This window comes from Pseudophryne corroboree, chromosome 7 (assembly GCF_028390025.1).
Source record: "Pseudophryne corroboree isolate aPseCor3 chromosome 7, aPseCor3.hap2, whole genome shotgun sequence".
In the NCBI taxonomy this organism is placed as follows: Eukaryota; Metazoa; Chordata; class Amphibia; order Anura; family Myobatrachidae; genus Pseudophryne; species Pseudophryne corroboree.
The window spans coordinates 496,797,291-496,823,343 of record NC_086450.1 but is presented as its reverse complement, the minus strand read 5'-3'; the positions used below and the strand labels follow the sequence as shown (position 1 = coordinate 496,823,343).

Sequence of the window (26,053 nt, the reverse complement as noted above, 5' to 3'; positions counted from 1 at the left end):
CCTTCCCTTTGGTCTATAGCTGTGTCTTCATACATCTTTGCTCTGGGTGTGCTATTCAGGTGTCCTAGTTACGGCAAGTAAATACCGTGTGTTGGCGTGCTAAGATGCGAGAGTATCCATGCCATGAAATACACAGCTTAACCGCTGGGTGGCAAACGCTGCACTGCTGAAAACTACAGTACTGAAAATAGTGTACAGTAACAATGGCAGGAAGTATACATAGTGTAACAAGCCCTGGCAGGCGGGACTTTCATGTACAGTACTGTGCAGTGTAAATAGTCGGTACAGGGTTTTTATTTTGTGTGATGGCAGAACAAGTATTTTTAATAATTTTGCAGAATTGGTGTTCCCATTAGATATACATTTCTGGCCGCTACTCACTGCTGACATTGCTGCTAGCAGTTTGCTCAACATGATGCTAGTCGCTGCACATATACCACGGAACTGCTGGTGTTCTGAAGACGCACATTCAGCTTTTAATAATGAGATGCTGTCATTATGAGACTTGTAGTGTTATGTATCCCTGTCTGCTATACTTCTGCTACAGTTGCTGTACAGCAAGTCTGTCAAACAGGTGTGCACCGTCTGTCTTTCCACTGGGGTTCTATTGCCATTACGACAAGTGGCGTTGAGGAATATGGTTTGCAATCAATATTATTTTACTTATAAATTTTTTAAATGTTACTTTTGCATTGTTCTGCAAGTGAAACATTTAGCAATCAAGACACTGATTGTTTTTATAGGTACACCATAGTGACTACAATCATTACATACTCTAGTGCTATTTTTACTGTACATACACCTTCATTACACACCGGCGTACTGCTTGAATGCTTACCAAAATATGTCTATTTTGATTTTAATGAACTATAGCTAATGATTCCTTTTGGAGAAGGAGTAGGAAGGACACACCAAGTATTTCTTCTTTTTTACAGAATTGGGCCAAGCCACTTGCACGTGTGCGCACACACACTATTACCAGTTATTTATATAGCGCACACATATATTTCGCAGCGCTTTGCAGAGAATATTTGGCCATTCACATCAGTCCCTGCCCCAGAGGAGCGTGCACTCTATGGCCCTCATTCCGAGTTGTTCGCTCGGTGTTTTTCATCGCATCGCAGTGAAAATCCGCTTAGTACGCATGCGCAATGTTCGCACTGCGACTGCGCCAAGTAACTTTACTATGAAGTTAGTATTTTTACTCACGGCTTTTTCATCGCTCCGGCGATCGCATTGTGATTGACAGGAAATGGGTGTTACTGGGCGGAAACACGGCGTTTTATGGGCGTGTGGCTGAAAACGCTACCGTTTCCGGAAAAAACGCAGGAGTGGCCGGGGAAACGGTGGGAGTGCCTGGACGAACGCTGGGTGTGTTTATGACGTCAGCCAGGAACGAAAAGCACTGAACTGATCGCACAGGCAGAGTAAGTCTGAAGCTACTCAGAAACTGCTAACTCGTTTGTGATCGCAATATTGCGAATACATCGGTCGCACATTTAAGAAGCTAAGATTCACTCCCAGTAGGCGGCGGCTTAGCGTGTGTAACTCTGCTACATTCGCCTTGCGAGCGAACAACTCGGAATGAGGGCCAATATTCCAAGCAGAAGCTCCGCATATTGTTAAAGTATAGGGACAGGCCCATATGCAACAATGCGGAGAAACGACGGGCATATGCAAATTCACATCAGGAAATCAAGGCCAAATGCGGCCAGGACAGGACTGTGAGGTGACCCATGACCTCATCAGAAGACAGAACAGGTGGCTGCAGATAATGATAGCCCACCTCATACGTGGTAAGTACAGTACTATAATAAATAAAAATCCCATCAGATACAGCCACGCCAATGTGTAGTGATGGGAGTCCTTTGGTGTTCCACCCTGCAATGGCTAGGATCAATTGCTACTGTATCTGAGCAGTGAGTGACAGTGTCATTCAATATATACACTCTACTGTATACAGTATGCACAGTAATAGTTATACAGTACCACTCTTGCGTGGTTGCATGTTGATATACGCACACTTTTGGTGGTGTACTGTATATCAGAGTGCAGCCACACACCCAAGAGAGGTATATCTATATAAAATAACCCCTGTAGTGGCAAACTAGGTAGAAAAAGATACAGATTAGGAGGAAAGTAGATCAGAATAGGCTGTTCCATTTGAGTTACATTGTACTTCTCTTCCTGTTAAGAATGTCTACCTCCTGTTTTGTACATGACCGTATTTACTTACAGTACTGTTTTTTTTCCACAGTACCTCAACTGCAAATTGAAGCAGAAGAGGATGATGAGTTTACATGGCCTAGCAGATCTCCACAACTAAGTACTGTACATTGTGTTCTTACTGTACTACTCCTTTTAAGTGTCTCCCTCCTGTACTGTACCTTATTAAAACCCTCAATGTTTTTGAAAGTTTCTCTCATGTCCCCCCTTTACCTTCTCTTGCCAAAACTGTACAGCACTGTATTAATATCTTATTGTCTTTTTGTGTCACTCACTGTAGCAGTCTTTGATGTGGGAACCTTACTAAACTATACTGTATTTTCAATCTGCTGACCGTTCTGTATAGTGTCATTGTCCATGGCTGCAGTATCCTATCACACTACATTAGTTGAATCTGTACTAAAGAATACTAGCCTACAGTACAATTACTCAGCATTCCAATATTAAGGTGTAGCAACCAACCTAGTGTATACTGTATAGCACTGCACATTTATTTTAACCACTTAACTAACAATCCCCCCCCCCAAAAAAAAGCTCCAAAATTGTCGGTTTTTTTTTATTAGTGAATTAGGCGAAGAACATGAATGTAACTTTATCCAAAATGATTTTAGTTAAAAAAAAAAAAATATATATATATATATATTTTAAATCATTTCTCTCAAACATCGGTCAGGTAGATCGGTAACATCGGTAATATTGCAACATTACTTTTTACCACCGGGACAGCTGTCAGGTACACAGGGGAGGGTCTGGGGGTGCTTCTAATAGCTCCAGTGTGGCCCAGATGGCACTGGTTCTCAGACCTCCAGGGCCTCTTGCTAGAGCATCCCCTTCTACTAACACAACGACCAGACCTCCTCATTCAGGGCCCCTATGTCTACCAGGATTTAGCCCGACTGGCTTTGATGGCGTGGTTCTTGAAGCTTCCATCTTGAGGGCTAAAGAATTTTCTGAGGCGGTCATTCAAGCCATGTTGAGGGCCCGGAACCCGTCTTCTGCTCGGATTTACCATAAGGTCTGGAATTCTTACATCTCCTGGTGTGCTGCTAAGAAGTTTGATGCATACAAGGTCAGTACGGCCAACCTTTTGGCGTTTCTGCAACAGGGCCTGGACCTCCCTCAAGGTTCATGTTTCAGCCTTGTCGGTGTGGTTTCCTGCTTGAACTTCCGTATTACTCTGGGCAGGAGTGACACTGGAAGGAACAAGTACGGCAGCCGAAAGTTCCATGGAATTGCCAGTGCGTCCACGAACGCTGCTTGAGGATCCCATGCTCCGAAGACCGGAACCTTGTGATTGTGCCGAGACACCATCAGGTCCACATCTGGAAGGCCCCACCTATCCACGAGAAGTTGAAACACTTCGGGATGGAGGCCCCACTCGCTGGTGTGTACGTCCTGACGACTGAGAAAGTCCGCTTCCAAGTTTAGGACCCCCGGAATGAATACTGCCGATATGGCTGGCAGATGGCGTTCCGCCCACTGAAGATTCCGTGATACTTCCCTCGTTGCCATGCGGCTTTGAGTGCCGCCTTGAGGATTGATGTATGCCACCGTGGTGGCGTTGTCCGACTGTAGTTGAACAGGTCTGTTCTGTATTAAATGCTGGGCCAAATTCAATGAGTTGAACACCGCCTGCAATTCCAGAATGTTTATCGAGAGGAGAGACTCCTTGGTCCACCGACCCTGAAGGGAGTGTTGCTCCAAAACCGCACCCTAACCTCTTAGACTGGCAGGACCCAGTTGGAGATCCAGAACAGACGACACCTGCTCAAACGTTTGTCCTGAAGCCACCAGCTCAGTGACAGACGGATCTCCGGAGACAAGGAGATCGTGTGAGACCTGATCCGGTGAGGCAGGCCGTCCCACTTGGCAAGAATAAGCTTCTGCAGAGGGCGAGAATGGAATTGAGCATACGCCACCATGTCGAATGCCGACACCATGAGACCTATCACTTGCATCGGCGAATGTATCGACACCAGCGGACGAGATAGTAAGCATCGAATCCTGTCCTGAATCTTCAGGACTTTCTCCTGAGACAAAAACAACCGCTGGTTGTGAGTGTCCAATAACGCCCCCAGGTGCACAATGCTCTGAGCAGGGACCAGGGAAGATTTCTTCCAGTAATGAGCCACCCGTGGGCTTGCAGAAACTGGACAGTCAGATCCAGATGGCGTAGGAGAATGTCTGGGGAATTTGCCAGGATCAACAAATTGTCCAGGTACGGTAGGATCCTGACACCTTTTGACGGCGGAGTACTGCTGTCATTGCCGCCATGACCTTGGTGAAGACTCGCAGAGCCGTTGTAAAACCAAAGAGTAACGCCCGAAATTGGTAATGTAGTTTGCCAACCGCAAACCTCAGGTATTGCTGATGCGACATTGCAATGGGAATATGCAGGTAAGCATCCTGTATGTCCAGGGAGACCATATAGTCCCCAGGTTCCAAGAACAATAGAGCGAAGGGTTTCCATATGAAACTTGGAGACTCTCACAAATTTGTTCTATGCCTTGAGGTTGAGAATGGGCCGGGAGGACCCATTCGGTTTCGGTACTAGGAACAGTGGTGAATAGTACCCCTTGCCCCTGAGGTAGAGGCACCTGTACTACCACTCCTGTGTCCAGGAAGGTCTGTACCACCGAATGAAAAGATTCTGCATTCACCTGATCCGAAGGGATGTCTCTCAGGCAAAATCGATGAGGGGGACGATGTTTGAAGGAAATGGCGTAACCTTGAGTGACTACTTCCCGTACCCAGGCATCGGAAGTGGTCTTCAACCATTCCTGGATATACCCTAGAAGTCGGCCCCCCACCCTGGGATCCCCCAGGGGGAGGCACGCCCCATCATGCGGCAGGCTTGTCAGTCTTGGAAGCAGGCTGATGGGCAGCCCCAGGCCCGTTTGGGTTTGGGCTTATTGTGTTTGGATGTGTGTCTGTTAGGCGTACGCCTGACCCTTTGCTTTTCCTGAAGGACGAAAGGAGTGAAAGGAAGTACTCTTAGCCTTCGGTAACGAAGTAGCAGTACTAGGTAGACAGGCTGTTTAAGCAGAAGCTAAGTCAGCCACTATCTTGTTGAGGTCTTATCCGAAAAGGATGTCTCACTTAAAAGGGAGTACCTCCAGGGTTTTCTTAAAGTCCAGATCCACTGACCAAGACCGCAACCATAGAATCCGGCGAGCCAGAATGGACGTAGTAGAAGCCTTGGCCGCCAGAATACCGGCATCAGAAGCTGTCTCTTTAAAATAATGAGAAACTGTGACAATATACAATAAGCATTGGCTAGCATGATCAGAAGCATTGGAAGACATTTCAGCTTCCAACTCCTGAGCCCACGCTTAAATAGCCTCTGCAGCCCACGTTGCTGCAATAGTGGGCCGATGCACAGCACCTGCTAAGGTGTAAATCGCCTTTAAACAACCCTCCACGCGCTTATCCGTCGGTTCTTTCAGAGACGTGACAGTAGTTACTGGTAGAGCTGAGGATACCACCAGCCACGCCACCTGCGAATCCACTGGCGGGGGTGTCTCCCAATTTTTACTTAGCTCCACCGTGACTGGATAGCGAGCCAGGATCTTCTTGTGAGGCGTGAATTTCTTTCCTGGATTTTCCCAGGACAACCTGACATATGTCAACTAAATGGTCAGAATGAGGTAAAACTTGTTTAACCACCTTCTGAAGTTTAAATCTGTCTGGTTTCTTAGGGGCAGCATCAGGCTCCGGGTCATCAGTAATTTGAAGAATGAGCCTGATAGTCTCCAACAAGTCAGGAACATCCACCTGTGAAAACAGATTCCCCATCAGAAGCGTCAGGATCAGAATCTGTGGGGTCAGTATAAATGCCATCCTCATCAGACGAGGTGTCTGGGACGTTGGTGGATTGTGAGGAAGTAATGGCCCGCTTAAGGACCCCTTGGTCTTAGGCGGGCGAGGGTTAGACTTCTGAGTAGTCAGCGATTGGTTCAATTGCTGTAACTGAGTGGACAGTTGATCTGCCCATGGCAGATTAACCGCGGGGACCATAAACGGTTGTACCAGCACAGGGGGTCCCATAGGGGGCGTTAGTTTAGTTACCAGCGTATTCAATAGCGTGGAGAAGGTAGCCCAAGGTGGGTCATTCTGAACCCCTGTTGCTACAGTCCCACTGGGGGGCAAAGAACCCCCAGAACCAGAACCCTCAGCTGCTATGTTTTCCTCAAACGTGTCTGCAGCGTCACCACCACTCAATGTGGGATCAGCCCCAGTAATATTGCCCTTTGTAGCTGACATATTCGAAAGCTCAATGCAAGGCAACACAGTACAATATCAGCAGCACAATACTTGACAAGAACCCCCTGTGCAGTGTTATTTCAGCACAAACAGGGAATTCAAGAGATATATGGTGACCAAATATCACAGATAAAAATACACACTGAGTATATCCTGTGAACTACCTATATTAAATGATAAACCTGACGCACTTAGCCCCCATCAGGTTACAGAATATAGGGATAGCAATCTGAATGAGATACACAAAATGGAGGTCACACAGCAGCTATATGCACACATAGTCACACTGTACAATGCAGAAATTATGACATGCAAAAAGACTGCAGTGGACTAGCAATACAGAGTAGTACTAAGTATAGCTATACACTCTTTAGATATAACAATGCACAGTAAATACTGGATGTATATCACAGAGTACTTGTACTATATAACCCTGACTAAATGCACTTTTTCTTAACTAACACTGTCAGCAGACATGTAGAATACTTGTGTCCTGTAAAATGCACAGCGCTGACATGCAGGCGGCTTTACAGAGGAGGATTTGCCCAAACAGTCCCAGGATCAGCTCAACTTGTCCTAATAGCGCCCAAATGCTGACAGGGAATGAGGGAGAGAGAGATGCAGCTCCAGGGTGGGAATATTTACTCTAAATGGCACCCTGGGGCAGGGGGAGGGGCTACAGGTCAAAGCCTTATCCCCCTGCTGGACTTCACCACCGGGTACTGTGGGCTATAACAAACAGTTTATGAGAGAAAACCAACCTGTGCCCATGCCCTGGTGGTCTAGTGGGGTCCCTGTATTGCCAGTGTCACCGGCCGTGCGGGATCGCGATTTACAGTGGGTCCTGCCGAGGGGACCCACTTACCTCCTCCCTGAGTGGTCGTGTGTGTCTGGAAGAAAACCAAAGCCTCTGCTGTAAGTATCCGGCAACCAGGGTGCGGGAGTATACAGCACCGCTTGGGGAGGTGATAGAGCTGCAGCAGGAGATGTCTGACATCTAAAACAGCCAGTGTCTCTGCTGCAGCCCTTGAAGTCTTCATTTTTCTTTAAAAGCTTCTTCTCAGGGTTGCTGGAGCAGCCCCCCTGTTGAATGCCTGCTTACTGCATGGCACCAGCTACAAAACTGAGCTCCTGTGCACTAGTGATGGAGGCGGTGTTATAGAGGAGGCGGCGCTATGCATTCTGGGAACAGTCAAAGCTTTGAGCCTGTTGGTGCCTTGCATCAAGATCCTACTCTACACCCCCAATGTCATTCCTTGTGGAGCCCAGTGTACACCGCAGCAGAAATAAGAAGTTATATTGTCTGTTACAGTTGGACTACCGGTCCCAGCTAGCCTGGCCAGCAAGTGCATGGAGACGCTGGAATATGAGGAAAGGTTTGCAAGGCTAGGCATGTTTACATTGGAAAAGAGGGGACTAAGAGGGGACATGATCAACATCTACAAATATATAAGGGGTCAATACACAGAGCTTGGGAGGGACCTGTTTTCGATAAGATCAGCACAGAGAACACATGGTCACTCGCTTAGGTTAGAGGAGAGGAGTTTCCGCACATTGAGGCGAAAAGGTTTTTTCACAGTAAGGACAATATGTGTTTGGAATTCCCTGCCTGAGAGAGTAGTAACTGCGGACTCAGTCAACACCTTTAAGAATGGGTTAGATAGGGGGCGTGGCCTGGATCTAGCTGTGTGCAGACGTGCAGTCTCAGAGCTCCTGCTGGCAGAGGCTTATTTTCTATTCTGTGATTAGCCCCTGCAGATAATAACACCCCAATTGGACCTACCCGCGGCTCTCTATAGTGTGCGAGGCTCGGGGAGGTTGGAGAGCGGTCCACTGCAACTTCTGACGGCTGAGGCCTACCTCCCGTTCTGGGACCGGGACCTTGGGTTTGGGGCCTCCCCCCGTCCGGAACACAGCCGCACCGGGACTCGTGGTGGCTCCCCCCGCCCCTGACGTTCCCTCACAGCCTCTTGCCTGCCCTAGACCTCCGGGAGCAGCGGCGAGGACAAGGCTCCCATGTTTGCCCTCCATAGCCGCGGCTGCGGCGTGTCAGCTCCTGCTTCTCTCCTGCCAGCGGCCATCTTGCTGCACCCAACCTCCTCTTCAGCTACATTGTCCCGCTCCCACGAGCACCGGCCACTCTCCTGCACCATCTAGACCCCCTGGACGTCCTCCCACGGAGGGGTAGTGTGATCCGCTACCCCCCTGGAAGCTCCTGCTGGTCGCGGCCTGCATGAGAACCGGGAGCCGCGGCCTGGATTTGTGTTTCTCCCCTGCTGGAAGTGCCCTATCGGTGCGGAAGCACAGAATTGGCCTTTCCCAGTCTGTCTGTAATCGTTGGTGGCCTGTTTCTCCTTTCTGCTCCTTTTATGCCTGCTGGCACCTACACACTGACGCAGGGGTGTCCCTGGAGGTGAGCGTAGCCCATCAGTGAAGCACTGTCTGCCTGACACCTGGGACGCTGTGCTGCTGGATGTTAGCTGGGTGACAGACCTCTTACCCCTCTCTCCCGGCTGGGAGTCCACCCTCTGGGCGCTGCAGGCTAGTGATGGCCCTCTGCCTGGCCTTTTGTGACACCGATCTTTTGATGTAGTCCAGACCGCTTGTACGCCACTACCCTTGTCCTTTATGCTTACCTAACTCTCCGCCATATATTCTGCGAGATCCTGAGCTTTTCCATCATCGCCGCCTCGCCTGTGGAATCACATTTAATCAGAATGCCTCCAAAAGAGTATCTTTCCCATCTCAGAAAGTGGCCCCTGCCGCCTCTTCTATACGGAAGTCTCCTGTTGCCGCTTCTGCACACGATACCCCCTGCAGCCCTGCCTCTGTGCCGGGGTTTGACCCTGACTCTGATGCTCCTCTCACGATCAAAACTCTGTACTAGGGGGGTCATTCCGAGTTGTTTGCTCGCTAGGAGATTTTAGCAGCATTGCACACGCTAGGCCGCTGTCCTCTGGGAGTGTATCTTATCATAGCAGAATTGCGAACGAAAGAGTAGCAGAATTGCAAATAGAAAATTCTTAGCATTTTCTGAGTATCTCAAGACTTACTCCTACACTGCGATCAGCTCAGTCCGTTTCGTTCCTGGTTTGACGTCACCAACACGCCCTGCGTTCGGCCGGCCACGCCCCCGTTTCTCCAGACACTCCTGCGTTTTATCCTGGCACGCCTGCGTTTTTCCGCACACTCCCAGAAAACGGTCAGTTTCTGCCCAGAAACACCCACTTCCTGTCAATCACACTCCGATCACTTCAACGCTGAAATTTCTTAGTTCGGACGTGAGTAAATCTAAGTTTTGTGCTAAAATACTTAGTGCATGTGCGCTGTGTACCATGCGCATGCACATTTTTGCCTTAATCGCTCCATTGCGAAAATCGGCAACGAGCGAACAACTCGGAATGACCCCCCAGGCCCTCTCAGAGTTTAAATCTGAGTTGACTCAAGATCTCACAGCCGCTGTTCGGGAGGTTAAGACGGAATTGCACGCTATAGGAGAACGTACAGACCATCTGGAACGGAAAGTAGAGGAACTGGTCTCGTCTCATTAGGACCTCATAGCGGCCCATAATCAGCAGCAAAGTGAACTTGAGGCGTTTAAAATTAAGATTGCAGATATAGAGTACCGATCTCAGCGTAATAATATAAAAATTTGAGGCATTCCCGACTCCATGCAGAACAGAGTTGGAAGATTACGCCACCGCACTATTCAGGAAGCTCTTGCCCAGAGCCGACCCCAGGGAGCTGCTTATAGACAGGATTAATAGACTGCCTAAACCACGCTCGGCTGCCCCCTCGCTCCCGAGAGATACGCTCATGAGAGTGCATTTCTTTACGACAAAAGAACGCAACATGAAAGCGGCCAGAGCGGCGGGCGACTCAGATTCTGATGTGTTTGGCGGATTACAGCTTTTCCCGGATTTCTCTGCCCTGACTTTGGCCAAACGACGATCGTTCATCCCTATTACTCTGGCACTCCATGACCAAAAGATCACTTATAGATGGGGTTTCCGGTAAAGCTCATCATCTCATATGAAAATAAGTTCTACACAGTTGTTTCATTGGATGCTGGAGTCAAACGACTGTCGGAGTGGGATATCCCTGTCACAGTGCCTCCTGGATCCAAGAAACAGTCAACTCTCCAATCGGAGTGGTCCATCGCCTGAAGTCGACTCTTCCAGTTCGGGCTTTAACTATGGACTTTATTTCGTACCGTTGTCATGGATGGGACTCAGTTATTATCCTTGATGCGGTCACGTGAGTTACACTGCTCGTAGTTGTGTTGAAGGAGTCCCAACTCCGTGTCTATAACTTAGATCATACGTATCTGTTTTTTGTTCTATTTTATACTGTTGGTAGGCATATTTGTTCCTGCTTTCTTTTTCTTGTTTAGGTTCATAGGCCACATGTTCCCCCCTGGTAATACACTACTGCATTTTTTTGCTTTCCTTGCAGTAGTTATGCCGACCCGATGTACTGGGTCGTTTTGGTTTGTTCCTTTCCCCTCTCCTCTCGTTACCCCCCCTCTCCCCCCCTCCCCCTCTGTTATGATATAGGTATTAATTGCCTGAGACAAGTTTTTCTTTATATATGTCGAAGTCATTCACCACCCACAGCATGCATTAGTTTGCTTCGATGGTTCAGGTTTTATCCATGAATGTTAAGGGGTTGAACTCCCCTAATAAGCGAAGGCTGGCTTTGGGTTATTTTGCTAGGCATAAAACGGATATTGTCACACTGCAGGAGACGCACTTTTCATCATTAGCGCCCCCTATTTTTAAAGACCGCAGATTCCCTTTGGGTTACTTTGCTAATGCCCCCTTTAAGAGGAACGGTGTGGCTATATTGTTTAGGAATTCCATCTCCTTCACCTTACATTCCCAGATAGCTGATAAAAATGGCCGCTATCTTATACTGAGCGGCCTTTTAAATGATAAGCCGGTTACTCTGGTCTCAGCATATGCCCCTAATTCAAACCAAGTAGCCTTTTTTCGTAAACTATGTTTGGCTATTCAGAAGATTTGTACTGGCTCCCTTTGTTACGTTCACTGTACTCGTTACTCAAGGAACAGGCTGGACAAGCTCCGAGTTCAGGAACGTAATGCAGTGGAACAGAGTTTGGCAGCAACCCCTACGGAACCCTGACTCCGCTGTCTCACCCTCGTGGTCAGTCTACGCCTGCGAGACTATATTTGCTTGGGCCCACGGCAGCCGCGTTTGAAGGGCGGATTAAGTCTGCCCAACTCCAATGCCCCCCGGTCTTAGTTGGAGACAAGGCGTAAACTGAGATGGGGCGATAGCAAGGGGAACCTCTAACTAAAACCTGAAACAGAGTTAGGGGCAACTCCAGAACTTTAACAAAAGTATGTGCGGCTCAGCCGCCAAGACACATAAGAACAAAGGCAATGCTGTCCATACGCTGACACAATACTGTGCTGTACCGGCGATGACAGCATACGCAGAACCCTCTGCAGAAAATCCAAAACAATATAACAAGACGCTGCGGCCTATGCCGAGGGATGCGGTAGAGCCGCTACTCACGAAACCGGTATGATACTGGCAGATGGACAAGAACCCCCAAAGCTGCAGACACTGGCTCTCCGGACCGGAGGACCAGCAGAATTCCGACTACAGACCGGTGGACACCAAGACACAGGATTACTGGATCAGGATAGGCAAACTACAGGATTCCAGGACAGAAACGCTCCAGGGCAGGAAGCAGTTCACCAGAAGCTGACAGGTTCTCACAGAACCAAGTACACAGGATTCCAGTATCAGACAGCGCCTGGACACAGATGCAATACTGGACCAGACACTAATCAGGAACATCCAGGTATAGCTACAAACGTCTATCACCAGCTCAGAACTGCAGAACTAGCTAGGTAATAAGGGAACACGCCCCAATCAGGATGGCTGGAAGCCAGGCACAAGATAATGATCAAAATAGCTGCAGGTGAGAGTTACACAGACAAGAGCCAGATTGCAGTACAGAGACTCACCACATAATGATCAACTATCAGACAGGTGAGGCTAAACACATAGAAACAGGCTGCAATTACACCGACTCACCACTGGCGGCCAACAAGAGTCTTCTAAACAAATACAATGGAAATCCTGGCATGCAAACAGAACTATAATACATGAAATTAATAACAGAATGCAAACAGGAATGAACCACTGCCGTGGCTCATAACAGTACCCCGCCCCCTTGAGAAGGGGTCAACGGACCCCAAAATTCAGTTTTCTCAAACAAGGGATACATTAAAAAAAAACTGACACACTGGTATAACAGATGACAATAAAACAGAAACAAGCTGTGGCAACAGCTTGTAACAGTGCCCCCCTCTTGACGGTGACCACTGTACACAAGACAAGAAATGTTGTTATTTTTTTTATTTTTTTAACAAGGCAAGAGTCAGCATTTATTTCTTTTTCTTCTTCTTTTCTTTACATGGTTCTTGAGGTCCAACCAAGTTAATTCTCCAAACATTGGGGGTAATTCCAAGTTGATCGCAGCAGGACATTTTTTTAGCAGTTGGGCAAAACCATGTGCACTGCAGGGGGGGCAGATATAACATTTGCAAAGAGAGTTAGATTTGGGTGGGTTATTTTGTTTCTGTGCAGGGTAAATACTGACTGCTTTATTATTACACTGCAATTTAGATTGCATATTGAACTCACCCCACCCAAATCTATCTCTCTCTGCACATGTTATATCTGCCTCCCCTGCAGTGCACATGGTTTTGCCCAACTGCTAACAAAGTTCCTGCTGCGATCAACTCAGAATTACCCCCATTGTCTGAACTGATGGTACCTTCAAGCAAGGCTGGGTTCAATCCAGAGATTGTTTTTTTAACCTTGGGAGCTGACTTTCAGAACAAGTACTGCTAGAAGAAGACAGAAAAGCACATCTCGCAGTCAAAGCAATAGGCTGAGATTTTTGTGTCGACTTTACAGTATACAGTAGACTCTCAGCAGATAAGACGGGTGACCTAGAGGAACCTGAACCAATTTTTTTGGAACCATATCTCTTAATAACTGCATCACTGAATGCCGGGGGATCCTGCAGAATGGGATCTTTATTTTTAACTAAGTTGGACGCCCATTCTAAAGGCTCCCCTCTAAAGGAATATATCAGATAGAACACCAGGTTCTCAGAGGTGATGCCCAAAAATGGTCTAGGCAGCATAATGGTGAAGTAGTGTTTGTAAAGCCCAAGAAACTGGACTAAGTCCCCATCAAAGACTATAGATGTTGAGATATCAAAAGAGTCAGGATCTGCTTCCTTCCCATCTGACTGACTGGAGTCACTACTAGGACCAGGTCACTACTGACCTTACTCAAGGCAGTGACTTTCTAAACCCCACCAGGGGCAGTGACTTTCTGAACCCCACCAGGGGCAGTGGCCTTCGCAACCCCCTCTGGGGCAGTGGCCTTCGGAAACCCCTCTGGGGCAGTGGCCTTCGGAAACCCCTCTGGGGCAGTGGCCTTCGGAACCCCCGCTGGGGCAGTGGCCTTCGGGAACCCCACTGGGGAAGTGGCCTTCGGGAACCCCGCTGGGGCAGTGGCCTTTGGGAAACCCGCTGGGGCAGTGGCCTTTGGGAAACCCGCTGGGGAAGTGGCCTTCGGGAACCCCGCTGGGGCAGTGGCCTCCGGGAACCCCTCTGAGGTCAGCACCTCGGTCTCCTTCTCTGGCATGGAAATCCTGGCATGCAAACAGAACTATAATACATGAAATTAATAACAGAATGCAAACAGGAATGAACCACAGCTTGTGGTTCATAACACCCTTCTTCTCACAGGGGACTTTAATTTAGTTCTTGACCCTAAGTTGGACAGGTCTCCCAGGCCCTCTTCCTCCTTTTCAGTCTCCTCTAACGCCTGATGTTTAGCCTTAAGTAATCTCTTAGTTGAATTTGACCTGTATGATATTTGGCGAGTGCAAAACCCTACTGCCCGTGAGTACACCTATTACTCCCCCGTCCATAACTCCTATTTCCTTATTGATTTTTTGTTTTCGGTTAAATGGACCCTCCAGTTTGCCAGATCCTTAGACATTCTCCCTATAACCTGGTCAGACCATGCCCTGATGATTCTTAAATGGGATGTTGCTAGCCAGCATTACCCCCCCCCCCCCCACCCTTGGAGACTTTCTCCTCATTTACTGGTTAATCCCTTATCTAAAAAAATTATAGTTGACAGTATCTCGTCCTATAGGGAATTTAATTCCCCTTCGGACACGTCCACCCTGAATTTTTGGTGCGCACTTAAAGCCGTTACTAGAGGGGCTGCGATACAGGCGGGAGCACAGCTAAAAAAACGCAACATCAGACCGATTTGTAGCTTAAGTTAAAGGAGTTAGAGGACAAAAATCAATCTAGACCCTCGAAATCCCTCCAGAAAGAGTTAGTTGACACTAGGTCCCAACTCCAGAAATTGCTTATGGCACGCACCCAGGCCTCACTAAATAGGATGCGTAAAAAATTTTATTTAGCAGGGAACAGGCCGGGGAAAATGCTTGCTCGTAAGCTTAGAGCGCAGCAAGCTAGGAATAGAATTAGACTTATTGTATCCCCCGCGGGCGCCAACATTTCAAACCCTGTGGAGATATCGAATCAGTTTGCCAACTTCTACTCCCAACTTTATAACCTCTCAACTGACCCCTCTACCCCACAGCCAACTTCCTCTTCTATCAACTCCTTCTTAGCTGATTTAAGACTCCCTTCCATTTCATACGATCAATTAGAGATACTGAATGCCCCTTGGTCCGCATCGGAAACCTTTAGGATGATTAAGTCTCTCCCTAAGGGTAAAGCACCGGGTCCTGATGGCTTTATTAATGACTTTTATGTTTCACTCCAGGATCTCCTGGCTCCCTCTCTGGTGGCAGTTTACAATGACATTACTTCTCGGGCCACCCTCCCTGGGGAGATGCTAGAGACTCGTATTGTTATGATCCCCAAACCGGGTAAGAATTTGACTTCTTGTCAAAATTACCGTCCCATTGCGCTATTGAACGGGGACATTAAAATATATGCTAAAATAATAGCTTACCGATTGAACGTCCTCCTCCCTTCCCTGATACATCCAGACCAGGTCGGCTTTATACCCGGAAGACAAGCGTCTGATAATACCTGCAGGGTATTTAATCTTGTAGATTCCCTAGCCCCTAAGCAAAGTCTCCTTCTCTTATCTTTGGATGCGGAAAAGGCCTTTGTCCGCTTAAACTGGTCTTATATGCGAGAAGTATTATTGAAATTCGAGAAAACAATTGGTGAGTACGCTGTCAACGGCAGCCTGTATAGGGATGGTTAGCCCCAAAAGGTAAGTACAGGGCAAGAAAAGGATACTGGCGCCGGCTGGATCTCAAAATAAAGAACGGATACAAATTTATCAATAAAAAATTAATCATACATTTATTAAAATGTAAACTAAAAATACGACATGTGTAGTTGTCAAGAGGGTAATCAATAATAAAAGTTGAGAGTCTCTCAAATTATCATAGGACCACTTAAGTTTCCATTAAGGCAGTGTGCACTGGTAATCTGGCTAGGACTCAGTCCTCCAAGGTATCCTCATAAATTTCAGATATAGATATTACCATGGTCTCAGAAAAAAGTCCCCTTGGTTCTCAATTGCAGATCGAGGTCCAATAGCAGCAGGGGAATATGCAGACACCAAATGGATAGCGCTGGTAGGGATCCTAGAGGATTTTAAGTCCAAAGATTGCCAGATGATTGTAGATAACAGGTGCAGTGCCCGTGGTCAGAAAGAGAGGGCTCAACGCGTTTCGCTGGTCTTGGTCACCGCCTGCTCCTGAGGAAGCTGGCGGTGACCAAGACCAGCGAAACGCGTTGAGCCCTCTTTCTTTCTGACCACAGGCACTGCACCTGTTATTTACAATCATCTGTCAATCTTTGGACTTAAAATCCTCTAAGATCCCTACCAGCGCTATCCATTTGGAGTCTCTGCATATTCCCCTGCTGCTATTGGACCTCGATCTGCAATTGAGAACCAAGGGGACTTCTTTCTGAGACCATGGTAATATCTATATCTGAAATTTATGAGGATACCTTGGAGGACTGAGTCCTAGCCAGATTACCAGTGCACACTGCCTTAATGGAAACTTAAGTGGTCCTATGATAATTTGAGAGACTCTCAACTTTTATTATTGATTACCCTCTTGACAACTACACATGTCGTATTTTTAGTTTAAATTTTAATAAATGTATGATTAATTTTTTATTGATACATTTGTATCCGTTCTTTATTTTGAGATCCAGCCGGCGCCAGTATCCTTTTCTTGCCCTATTATTGAAATTCGGCCTGCGCGATCAAATCCTCTCATGCATATTAGCCTTGTATAGTTCTCCGTCGGCCCGGGTCTTCAGTAATGGTTTTTTATCTTCTCCCTTTCCGATTTACAATGGCACCTGTCAGGGCTGTCCTCTCTCCCCTCTCATTTTTGTCCTGGCAATTGAGCCTCGAGCAGCTAAGCTCCGAGTGGACCCGCAGTTCCCAGGACTTCGGTTAGGCTCCTCCCTTCATAAACTATGTCTGTTCACGGACGATGTTCTCTTATTTGTAACTGACCCTTGCACTACACTCCCCCATTTACACAATATTTTGGATATGTACTCTGCAGCATCCTATTATAAATAAAACGCCTCTAAGACCGATGCACTGCCCAATAATCTCACCAACTCCTTGGCCTCTTTGCGTGCTAAGTACCCTTACAATTGGCAAACGACCTCAATACGATATTTAGGTATTTTCCTCCCCTCATCTTCCTCTTCTGTTTTTGAAGTTAACCTCCCTCCTATATTGGCCTCCCTTCAGTTGTTCATCAAATCATGGCATAACTATGAGATTTCTTGACTGGGGCGTCTGTCATTGCTTCCCAAATTAATGTTCCTGTTCCGTACAATTCCCTTAGTCTTCCCAAAGAAATATCTAGATAAGGCCACTCTTCCTATTGGAGAAAGATATTCAGGATTTTGGTGCGTAGGCACGCATTATAGTTAATATAACTAGTCCTAACATAAAAATAACTAGTCCTATAATCAGACTGCATAGGAGACCACAAATAGGCTGAACTCGATGGACAATTGTCTTTTTTCAACCTTAGTTACTATGTTACTATGTCAGCACCTGAAGAACCGCAAGTGCCAAGATGTCCAGACAGTAATGGGCCAGCTGGCATCTATACTACCACTATAATGAAAATATATATATATATATAAAAAAAAAAAGACAGTACACACGGAATGATTTAATCCTGTACTACATACTCAGGCACACTGCTGTACACTGGGCCTGATTCATGTTTGTATGCAATGGTGGGATTATCAGCAAACTGCATTTGCGCTGTGATCGCATAAAGGTGCCGCTGCAATCTCGTTGGCAATGAGGAATTAATGGTGAAGTGATTGTCAGGAAGCGACCGTTTGGAGGTGGTAACAGGGAGTTGGAAAAACACAGTCGCGTCATTGCCGTTGTCAAGGTGTGTATCTGTAGCCAGCTGAAAGCTTGTACAAGCAAAAACATGGCACCTACGTAGCTATTGCGTGTCCAGTCTGCGTAGACATAGCCTAACCCTTAATCGTGAGGTTCCTCATTTTTGAGTACAGGCTGTGAATGTGTACGCACTGCGAATGAGTTATGGGTCTGGTCTGTGTCTTTTCATTTCTGGGCGACAGCTTCACCTGCTAACATTAGCAGTTCCGTAGCATAGAAAATCAAAACTGCAAATGCACAGTATGTTTAATTATGAATTCCGCCCACCCTTGCCGGTGCTCGATCTCCTTCCCTTGTCCAAGTACAGTAGAATCTGGTCTTCAGAAAGAAATAAACTGCACCTCTCAAACCATAATGATAGTTCTCACATGGTTCTCTTAGCCAAGCAGCGGAACAGCGCCACAGAAACTACATTGGCTATTTGACGCATGCGCAGTGCAGCCTAGGAAAAGTGACATCTGATGGACAGAAAGTAGTATTACACTCTTCCGCTTCTCCGGCATCTCAGTGCATTTTGATGTGACTCAACATGCCAAGCATGTGACTCAATATGCCAAGCTGTGACAAGGCGCGGGCACCTAAAGCACAAGTAGAAGGGTGCGCTACAGTACATGTCGTATGGATACTAGATGTAAGAGGACACATTTGTATGCATCTCTGCTTTCCAAACTCCTTTCTGGTCACTGGGCAAAATGCAGCAAGAATAGCATTTTGCTGATGATGCATCCCGCCGCTCTCCGCATGCATATTGGCATTTACTAACGCCGTATGCATGAAGAAAAACACAAAGGACAGCTCTTGCGGTAAGAGATGTTCATGTTTGGGGTCGAGCACCTGGGTCCGCATTGTTTCCATACGATTCTAACCCTTTATACGTATGTCAAAGTATGCCTCTGTCCCCACCTGTGTGTGCCTCTGCTCCTACCAGTATGCCTCTGCCCTTACACTTGGGTGCGTCTGCCCCTACCAGTGTGTGCCTCTATCCTTACCTGTGGGTGCCTCTGCCCCTACCCATGTGTGCCTCTGCCCCCACCTGTGTGTGCCGCTGCCCCTACCCGTGGGTGCCTCTACCCTTACCTGTGGGCGCCTCTACCCTGTCACAACTGAGGGCCTGAGCTGACGGGAGGCAGCCTCAGTTGTAGGGGCTGAGATGTACCGGAACCTGGGAGGTTGTATCAGACCCCTGGACATGTAAGTAACATGAATAATAACTGCCCGAAGGCGTGACCACGACAACTTGGATAAAAGTCAATGATGTTTATTATGACAACTCCGCAACACAGCAGCAGTAAAAGAAAACGTAAAAGTCAGCAAAGAATAAATACAGTTCCTGAGTACTACAGGATGGCAGGAGCCACAGGGCACTGGTAGTGTGAGATAGTTCTTATGATCTTCTAGATGGAAAGTCCTTACCAGGCCCGACTGTAGCAATGGAGATAACCCAGGATTGTGCCAGCTGGTGTTCCAGGAAAAGCTGGGTTGCTGAAGGTAAAACAGCTGCTGTGGATACTGGCTGGAACCAGACTGTTGTTAGCACGGAGTGGATACTGGCTGGAACCAGTTAAATAATAAATGAACTTGGGAGCGATGAAATATGAACTGAAATGTAGAACTTGAGAGCGGAGAAATAATAATACCGGTGGAGAGTGGTAAAGTGTAGAAAGGACACCGGCCCTTTAAGGGAAGCTGTACTCTGCTGGAAGCTGAGCTGGAAGCAGGTAATGTTGTAGCTGGAAACAGATGAATCCACAATGGATTGGAGAGTCAGGCTACACCGCAGGTGGAATGCTGGTGCGGGTCTCTATGGTGGAAGTCTTGAGACAGGAGCTGGAACCTGGAAGACAATCACAGGAGAGAGACAAACAGGAACTAGGTTTGACAACCAAAGCACTGACGTCTTCCTTGCTCAGGCACAGCTTACTTATACCTGCAGCAAGGAAGGGGTTGGCTAGGCAATTATGCAAATCAACAATACAGACAGCAGATTGGTGGAAATGATCAGATGACAGAATCCAAGATGGCTGCGCCCATGCAGACACTTGGAGGGAAGTTTGGTTTGTAATCCATGTGGTCTGGGAAACAGTAATGGCGGCGCCGGCCACCGGAGACAGGAGACGCCAGGCTGATAGATGCACATTTAACCACGCGGGCACAGCGGAGGCCGCGGCTGATGAAAACACCACTCTGACACTCTGCATGTGGAAACTCAGGAACAGCGGGATCCGGTCCTGGAACGCTGAGCCCGCCTTAGGAGGCATCTGAAGGGTAAGTAATGGCGTCCAGATACCCGGATCGTGACATACCCCTACCCATGTGTGCCTTTGCCCTTACACGTGGGTGCCTCTGTCCCTACCCGTGTGTGCCTCCCTGCCCCTACCCGTGGGTGCCTCTGCCCCTACCCGTCTGCCTGTATCCTTACCTGTGGGTGCCTCTAACCCTACCCATGTGTGCCTTTGCCCTTACATGTGGGTGCCTCTGCCCCTACCCGTGTCTGCCTCTGCCCCTACCCGTGTGCCTGTATCCTTACATGTGGGTGCCTCTGCCCCTACCCGTGGATGCCTCTGCCCCTACCCGTGGGTGCCTCTGTGTAAATTGCTCCAGGTATTCCAGAGTTATGGTGAAAACTATATACTGGGGGTGCTAGGGGTGTCTTACCCCCTCTGTATTTTTTTCCAGAGTGTAAGTCATATGTGTACCAAGTTTGGTGTAAATTGCTCCAGGCATTCCAGAGTTATGCTGGAACATACATAGACACACATACTGTAGTCACGTCCATTTTTATATACTGTATATAGATGGAGAACTTGACGTAATCATTTGTTTTAAACAGCAGATTTCATAATGGCATGGCATGAATGGTTGAGATTTTAGGAGTCTGAGTATTATGAGACCTGGAATTTATGCAATTATAATAAGTATAATTGTATTTCCTGCCTTGTTTAAAGTTATTTTTCTTTTTTCTCCTCTGATCTGATCCATAGGAACATATCCACAAAGTCTTGTAACGAAAACAGCTGGTGAGCAACTGACAGCGGAACCGAGCTCCTCTGGTAAGCTTCACACTCAGAACATCTCATAAGTTACACTCGTTTCCAAAGGGGCCACATAATAAATTACACATGATAAAGTTGCTTTAGAAGCAGTGTTATTAATTATGGCCCTCATTCCGAGTTGTTCGCTCGGAGTTTTTCATCGCATCGCAGTGAGAATTCTCTTAGTGCGCATGCGCAATGTTCGCACTGCGACTGCGCCAAGTAACTTTACTATGAAGAAAGTAAGTTTACTCACGGCTTTTTCATCGCTCCGACGTTCGCATTGTGATTGACAGGAAATGGGTGTTACTGGGCGGATGCACGGCGTTTTATGGGCGTGTGGCTGGAAACGCTACAGTTTCCGGAAAAAACGCAGGAGTGGCCGGGGAAACGGTGGGAGTGCCTGGCCGAACGCTGGGTGTGTTTATGACGTCAACCAGGACCGAAAAGCACTGAACTGATCGCACAGGCAGAGTAAGTCTGAAGCTACTCAGAAACTGCTAACTCGTTTGTGATCGCAATAATGCGCATACATCGGTCGCACATTTAAGAAGCTAAGATTCACTCCCAGTAGGCGGCGGCTTAGCGTGTGTAACTCTGCTAAAATCGCCTTGCGAGCGATCAACTCGGAATGAGGGCCTATAGGTAGTCTAACTTAATAAGAATATAAAATTAAGATATTATTATTCTCATTGAAGATATCAAAGATCCACTCATGGAAAAATCAGAAAAAATGATTTCTTCTACAGCATCTTGTGTTCGGGCAGAGAGACAACAGATGGAATGCAAGCTCTGTGGGAAGGTAAGAGCAATGAATAGGTTTATTATTTACATTTAGTATTTAAGGAAGTATTTACCAATGAGGGCCACATTAAGGATTGTGGGAGCTCCGAGGCTGAGAATCTGTGGGACCTCTCAAGACTGTGGTCAAAGATGTCTTGATGCAAAAGAATGCCAATAAGTTTTTATTTTTTGGAATGTCTTCTCGCTTTATCAAGCATGCTAATTTACTTAACTGGTATTTTTTTTACAAAAACTGCTCTGAAATTGTCAGTTTTTTTATGATTGAATTAAGTCAGGAACGTATATGTAAAACTTTTCTAAAACTATTTTATGGGGGAATTTTTTTTTGTAAAATATATATTTTTCAAATATTGGAACATCGAGACCATTGTGACTTTGATTTCCCCAGCGGTTGTTCATCTGAGCAGCCACCAGGTACACGCTGAGGGGTTGGTAGTTTACATTTCCCGGGTGGCCGCTCCTCTCTGCAGCCGCTGGGTAGTGGTCCCTGCTAAGCTGACTGACCAGCAGTTATCGGCAGCATGGTAGGAATAAATGGGAGGGAACCAGGAGGCCCCTCTTGGAGTGGCAGCTGTGAGAAGATTCACTTCCTGCAGCCGCACAGTGGGCTTTCTGACCGGTCTCATCTGATGCGACCACGCCAGACAAGTAGTTAAATAAAAAAGGAAACTACCAGGGGAAAATATAGAAAATGAAACAATTTTTTTTCTGAACGCTAAGTAAAAGGACATTACCATAGTCATACAAACTCATTTATATTCCTGACACTTTCCCAGGTATCTGATTAGCAAATGTGGAAGTAATATCAAAACTTATTTCTCTCAATATACTGTATGTCTTTCCCAACTTATGACCTACAGTAGGTAGGTCGGTTAGCCGTCAGTCATGGCGACCCAGTCTATGTATACAGCCCATAACAACAATTGTATATCCCCCTATATCAAGCTTTTTGAAAAAACTTTCAATTACCCGACATTTTTGGGTTGGAGTATAGATTACAGTATATGAATATTTAATTAATAAAAAGTCAACAAAAATAAATAAAAATCTATAGCTAGGATTGTGGGGTAAGTGCAGGATTTTTTTTTGGGTTGGTAGGGAAGTGACAAGTTCATGGATGAGTTTTGGAGGCTTAAAAAGGTTAAAAAAAAAGACGAGGAGAAAACAATGAGTTTGGTTTCAGACATATTAAGTTTCAGAAAATGCTGAGAGAAGAAGGAAAAAGTAAGAGAGGTGAGGGGAGGGGAAGTAAATTTGGGTGTCACTTGCGTAATAAGTGGTATTGGAGCTGAAGATGTGAAAAACAGATTAAAACGGATGAAGGAAGGAAGAAGAAATCGGCAAAGTGCTAATAGACAAGCCGCTAAAACATTTTGGAGGCAAAGGTGAGGAGAGAGATAGGGTGGTTGTTAGAGAGAATCTTGGTCAAGGGAGGATTATTTTATGGTGGGTGAAACAAATCTAGAGAATTAGGTGCCAGTGGTAAGATTCTCAAAGATTTGTTTGAATCAATAACAAAATCGTTCCAAGCTGTGCCATGAAGGAGATCTATATACAGTACTTTACATTAATTGGTGATAGAAAAATGAGTATCTGACTGAGAAGTGATTAAAATAGGATTTTAATACCTACCGGTAAATCCTTTTCTCTTAGTCCGTAGAGGATACTGGGGTCACATTAAGAACCATGGGGTATAGACGGGATTCGCAGGAGACATGGGCACTTTAAGACTTTGAAAGGGTGTGACTGGCTCCTCCCTCTATGCCCCTCCTCCAGACTCCAGTTATAGGAACTGTGCCCAGGGAGATGGACATTTCGAGGAAAGGATTTAATGTTAAACCACGGTGAGCATCTTACCAGCTCACACCTCAAGCATGCCACAGAACGTGGCATTCCACAGAATACAAGCCAACGGCATGAACAATTGCAGCACCTGGCTGACAAGATACGTAACACAACATGTGTGTAACCACAACTAATAACTGCAGATACAGTACGCACTGCGACGGGAGCCCAGCATCCTCTACTGACTAAGAGAAAAGGATTTACCGGTAGGTATTAAAATCCTATTTTCTCATACATCCTAGAGGATGCTGGGGCCACATCAAGAATCATGGGGTTATACCAAAGCTCTAGAATGGGCGGGAGAGTGCGGATGACTCTGCAGTACCGAATGACCCAACGTGAGGTCAACCTCGGACAAAGTATTAAACTGTTATTACTTAGCCAAATTGTTAGCTAAAAGGCTGCTCGGCAAAGTTGCAATGCCGAGACTCCCCAGTCAACCGCCCCGTACAAGCCCACCTTTCTAGTAGAATGGGCCTTCACCTATTTCGGCAACGGCAATCCTGCTGTGAGATTAGCATGCTGAATCGTACCACAGATCCAGCGCGCAATGGGGTCTGCTTGGAAGCAGGACACTCAAACTCGTTGGGAGCAGACAGGACAAACAGAGCCTGTGTTTATAAACGGAGCCGTCCTGGCGACCTAAATTTTTCAAAACTCTGACCACATGCAGAGACTTCGACTCAGCGTAGGCGTCGGTAGTCACAGGCACCACCATAGGTTGGTACATGTGGAAAGAAGAAAACCACCTCCGGTAGAATTTGCTGACGAGTTTCCAACTCTGCTTTATCTTCATGGAAGATCAAATAAGGTCTCTTGTGAGACCAGGTCGTTAACTCAGACACTCGTCTTGCGTATGTCAAGGCCAACCTGACGACCACTTTCCAAGTCAGGAAATTCACTCCTCCTTACTTAAAGGTTCAAACCAATATGATTGAAAAAACTGCAACACCCCATTAAAATCCCATGGTGCAACTGGGGCACAAATGGAGGTTGGATGTGCAACACGCCCTTCACGACAGTCTGAACTTCTGGAAGGGAGTCCAATTAATTCTAAAAGAAACCCGCTAAGGCCAATTTTAACTGAGCCCAAGTTTAGGCCCGCATCCACACCTGCTTGTAGAAAAATGGAGAAAACCTCCTAGCTGAAAACTCTGCCGTAGGAGTCTTCTTGGATTCACACCAAGAAACTTATTTTCTCCAAATACGGTAGTAATGTGTAGACGTTACCCCTTTTCTAGCACGAATAAGTGTGGAGAACTAATTCCATGGAAATACCCTTACGGACTAGGATTTGGCGGTCAACCGCCATGTCGTCATAGTCGCGGTAAGACCTAATACACGCACGGCCCCTGCTGCAACAGGTCCTCGCGCAAAGGAAAAAGCCAGGGATCTCCTATGAGTAATTCCTGAGATCTGGATACCAAGCTCTTCTTGGCCAGTCTGGGACCATGAGGCTCGCTCGAAATTCCTTTTTTATGATCCCAGAACTTTTGGAACGAGAGAACCTGTAGGGAATACATATGCCGACTGAAAACACCCACGGAGTCACCAGTGCATTCCCTGTTCCTGTTTAAGGGTCCCTTGACCTGGAACTCTGAAGCTTCTTGCTGAGACGAGATGCCATCATTCCTACTTGAGGAAATCCCAACGACATGTCACCTTTTCGAAGACTACTTGGAGGAAGTCTCCCCTCTCCTGGACGGAGATCTTATCTGCTGAGGAAGTCTGCTTCTCAGCTGTCCACTCTTTGGAACGAACATTGCCAACAGAGCGCTTGTATGTTTTTCCGCCCAGCGTAAAAGCCTTGTGGTTTCTTCCATTGCTGTTCTGCTTTCCATCTGAACTCTAGACCGTTCATGTGGTGACAAGTTTCCTAACTTGACCATCTTCCTTGGAAGTTTTTACCCCTGTGTGACTGCCCCCCCCCCCCCCCCCACCTCGGAGGCTTGCATCTGTGGTCGCTAGGATCCAGTCCTGGATCTCGAACCTGCGCCCCTCTAGGAGGTGAGGACTGGGCAGCCACCACAGGAGAGAGATTCTGGTCTTGGAAGACAGGATTATCCTCCAGTGTATGTGTAGGTGGGAACCGGACCACTTGTACAACAGGGCCTACTGGAACACCCTGGCATGGAACCTGACAAACTGAGTGGCCTCGTAGGCCGCAACCATCTTCCCAGCAACCGAATGTATTGATGAATTGACACTCTTGCTGGTTTTGGAATTGGTTTGACCAGACTCTGGATCCCCAGAGCCTTTTCCCTTGGAAGAAAAAACTCTCTGTAGTTCTGTGTCTAGTATTATTCCCAAAACCGACAACCGCGTCGTTGGGACCAACAGTGATTCCGGCAAGTTCAGGAGCCAAC

At 46.9% G+C, this 26,053-nt stretch overlaps 1 protein-coding gene across 3 annotated transcripts in view; it reads left to right on the top strand.

Moving 5' to 3' along the window:
- The window catches only part of LOC134945751 (uncharacterized), a 708,129-nt gene that overhangs the window by 518,445 nt on the left and 163,631 nt on the right, over positions 1–26,053 (top strand). For all 3 annotated transcript variants that reach the window (XM_063935217.1, XM_063935218.1, XM_063935219.1), the window contains 3 exons: positions 2,258–2,326; positions 20,988–21,056; positions 21,737–21,840. In XM_063935217.1, coding sequence (XP_063791287.1) covers positions 2,258–2,326; positions 20,988–21,056; positions 21,737–21,840 — 242 coding nt within the window. The remainder of the gene's footprint in view (positions 1–2,257; positions 2,327–20,987; positions 21,057–21,736; positions 21,841–26,053) is intronic.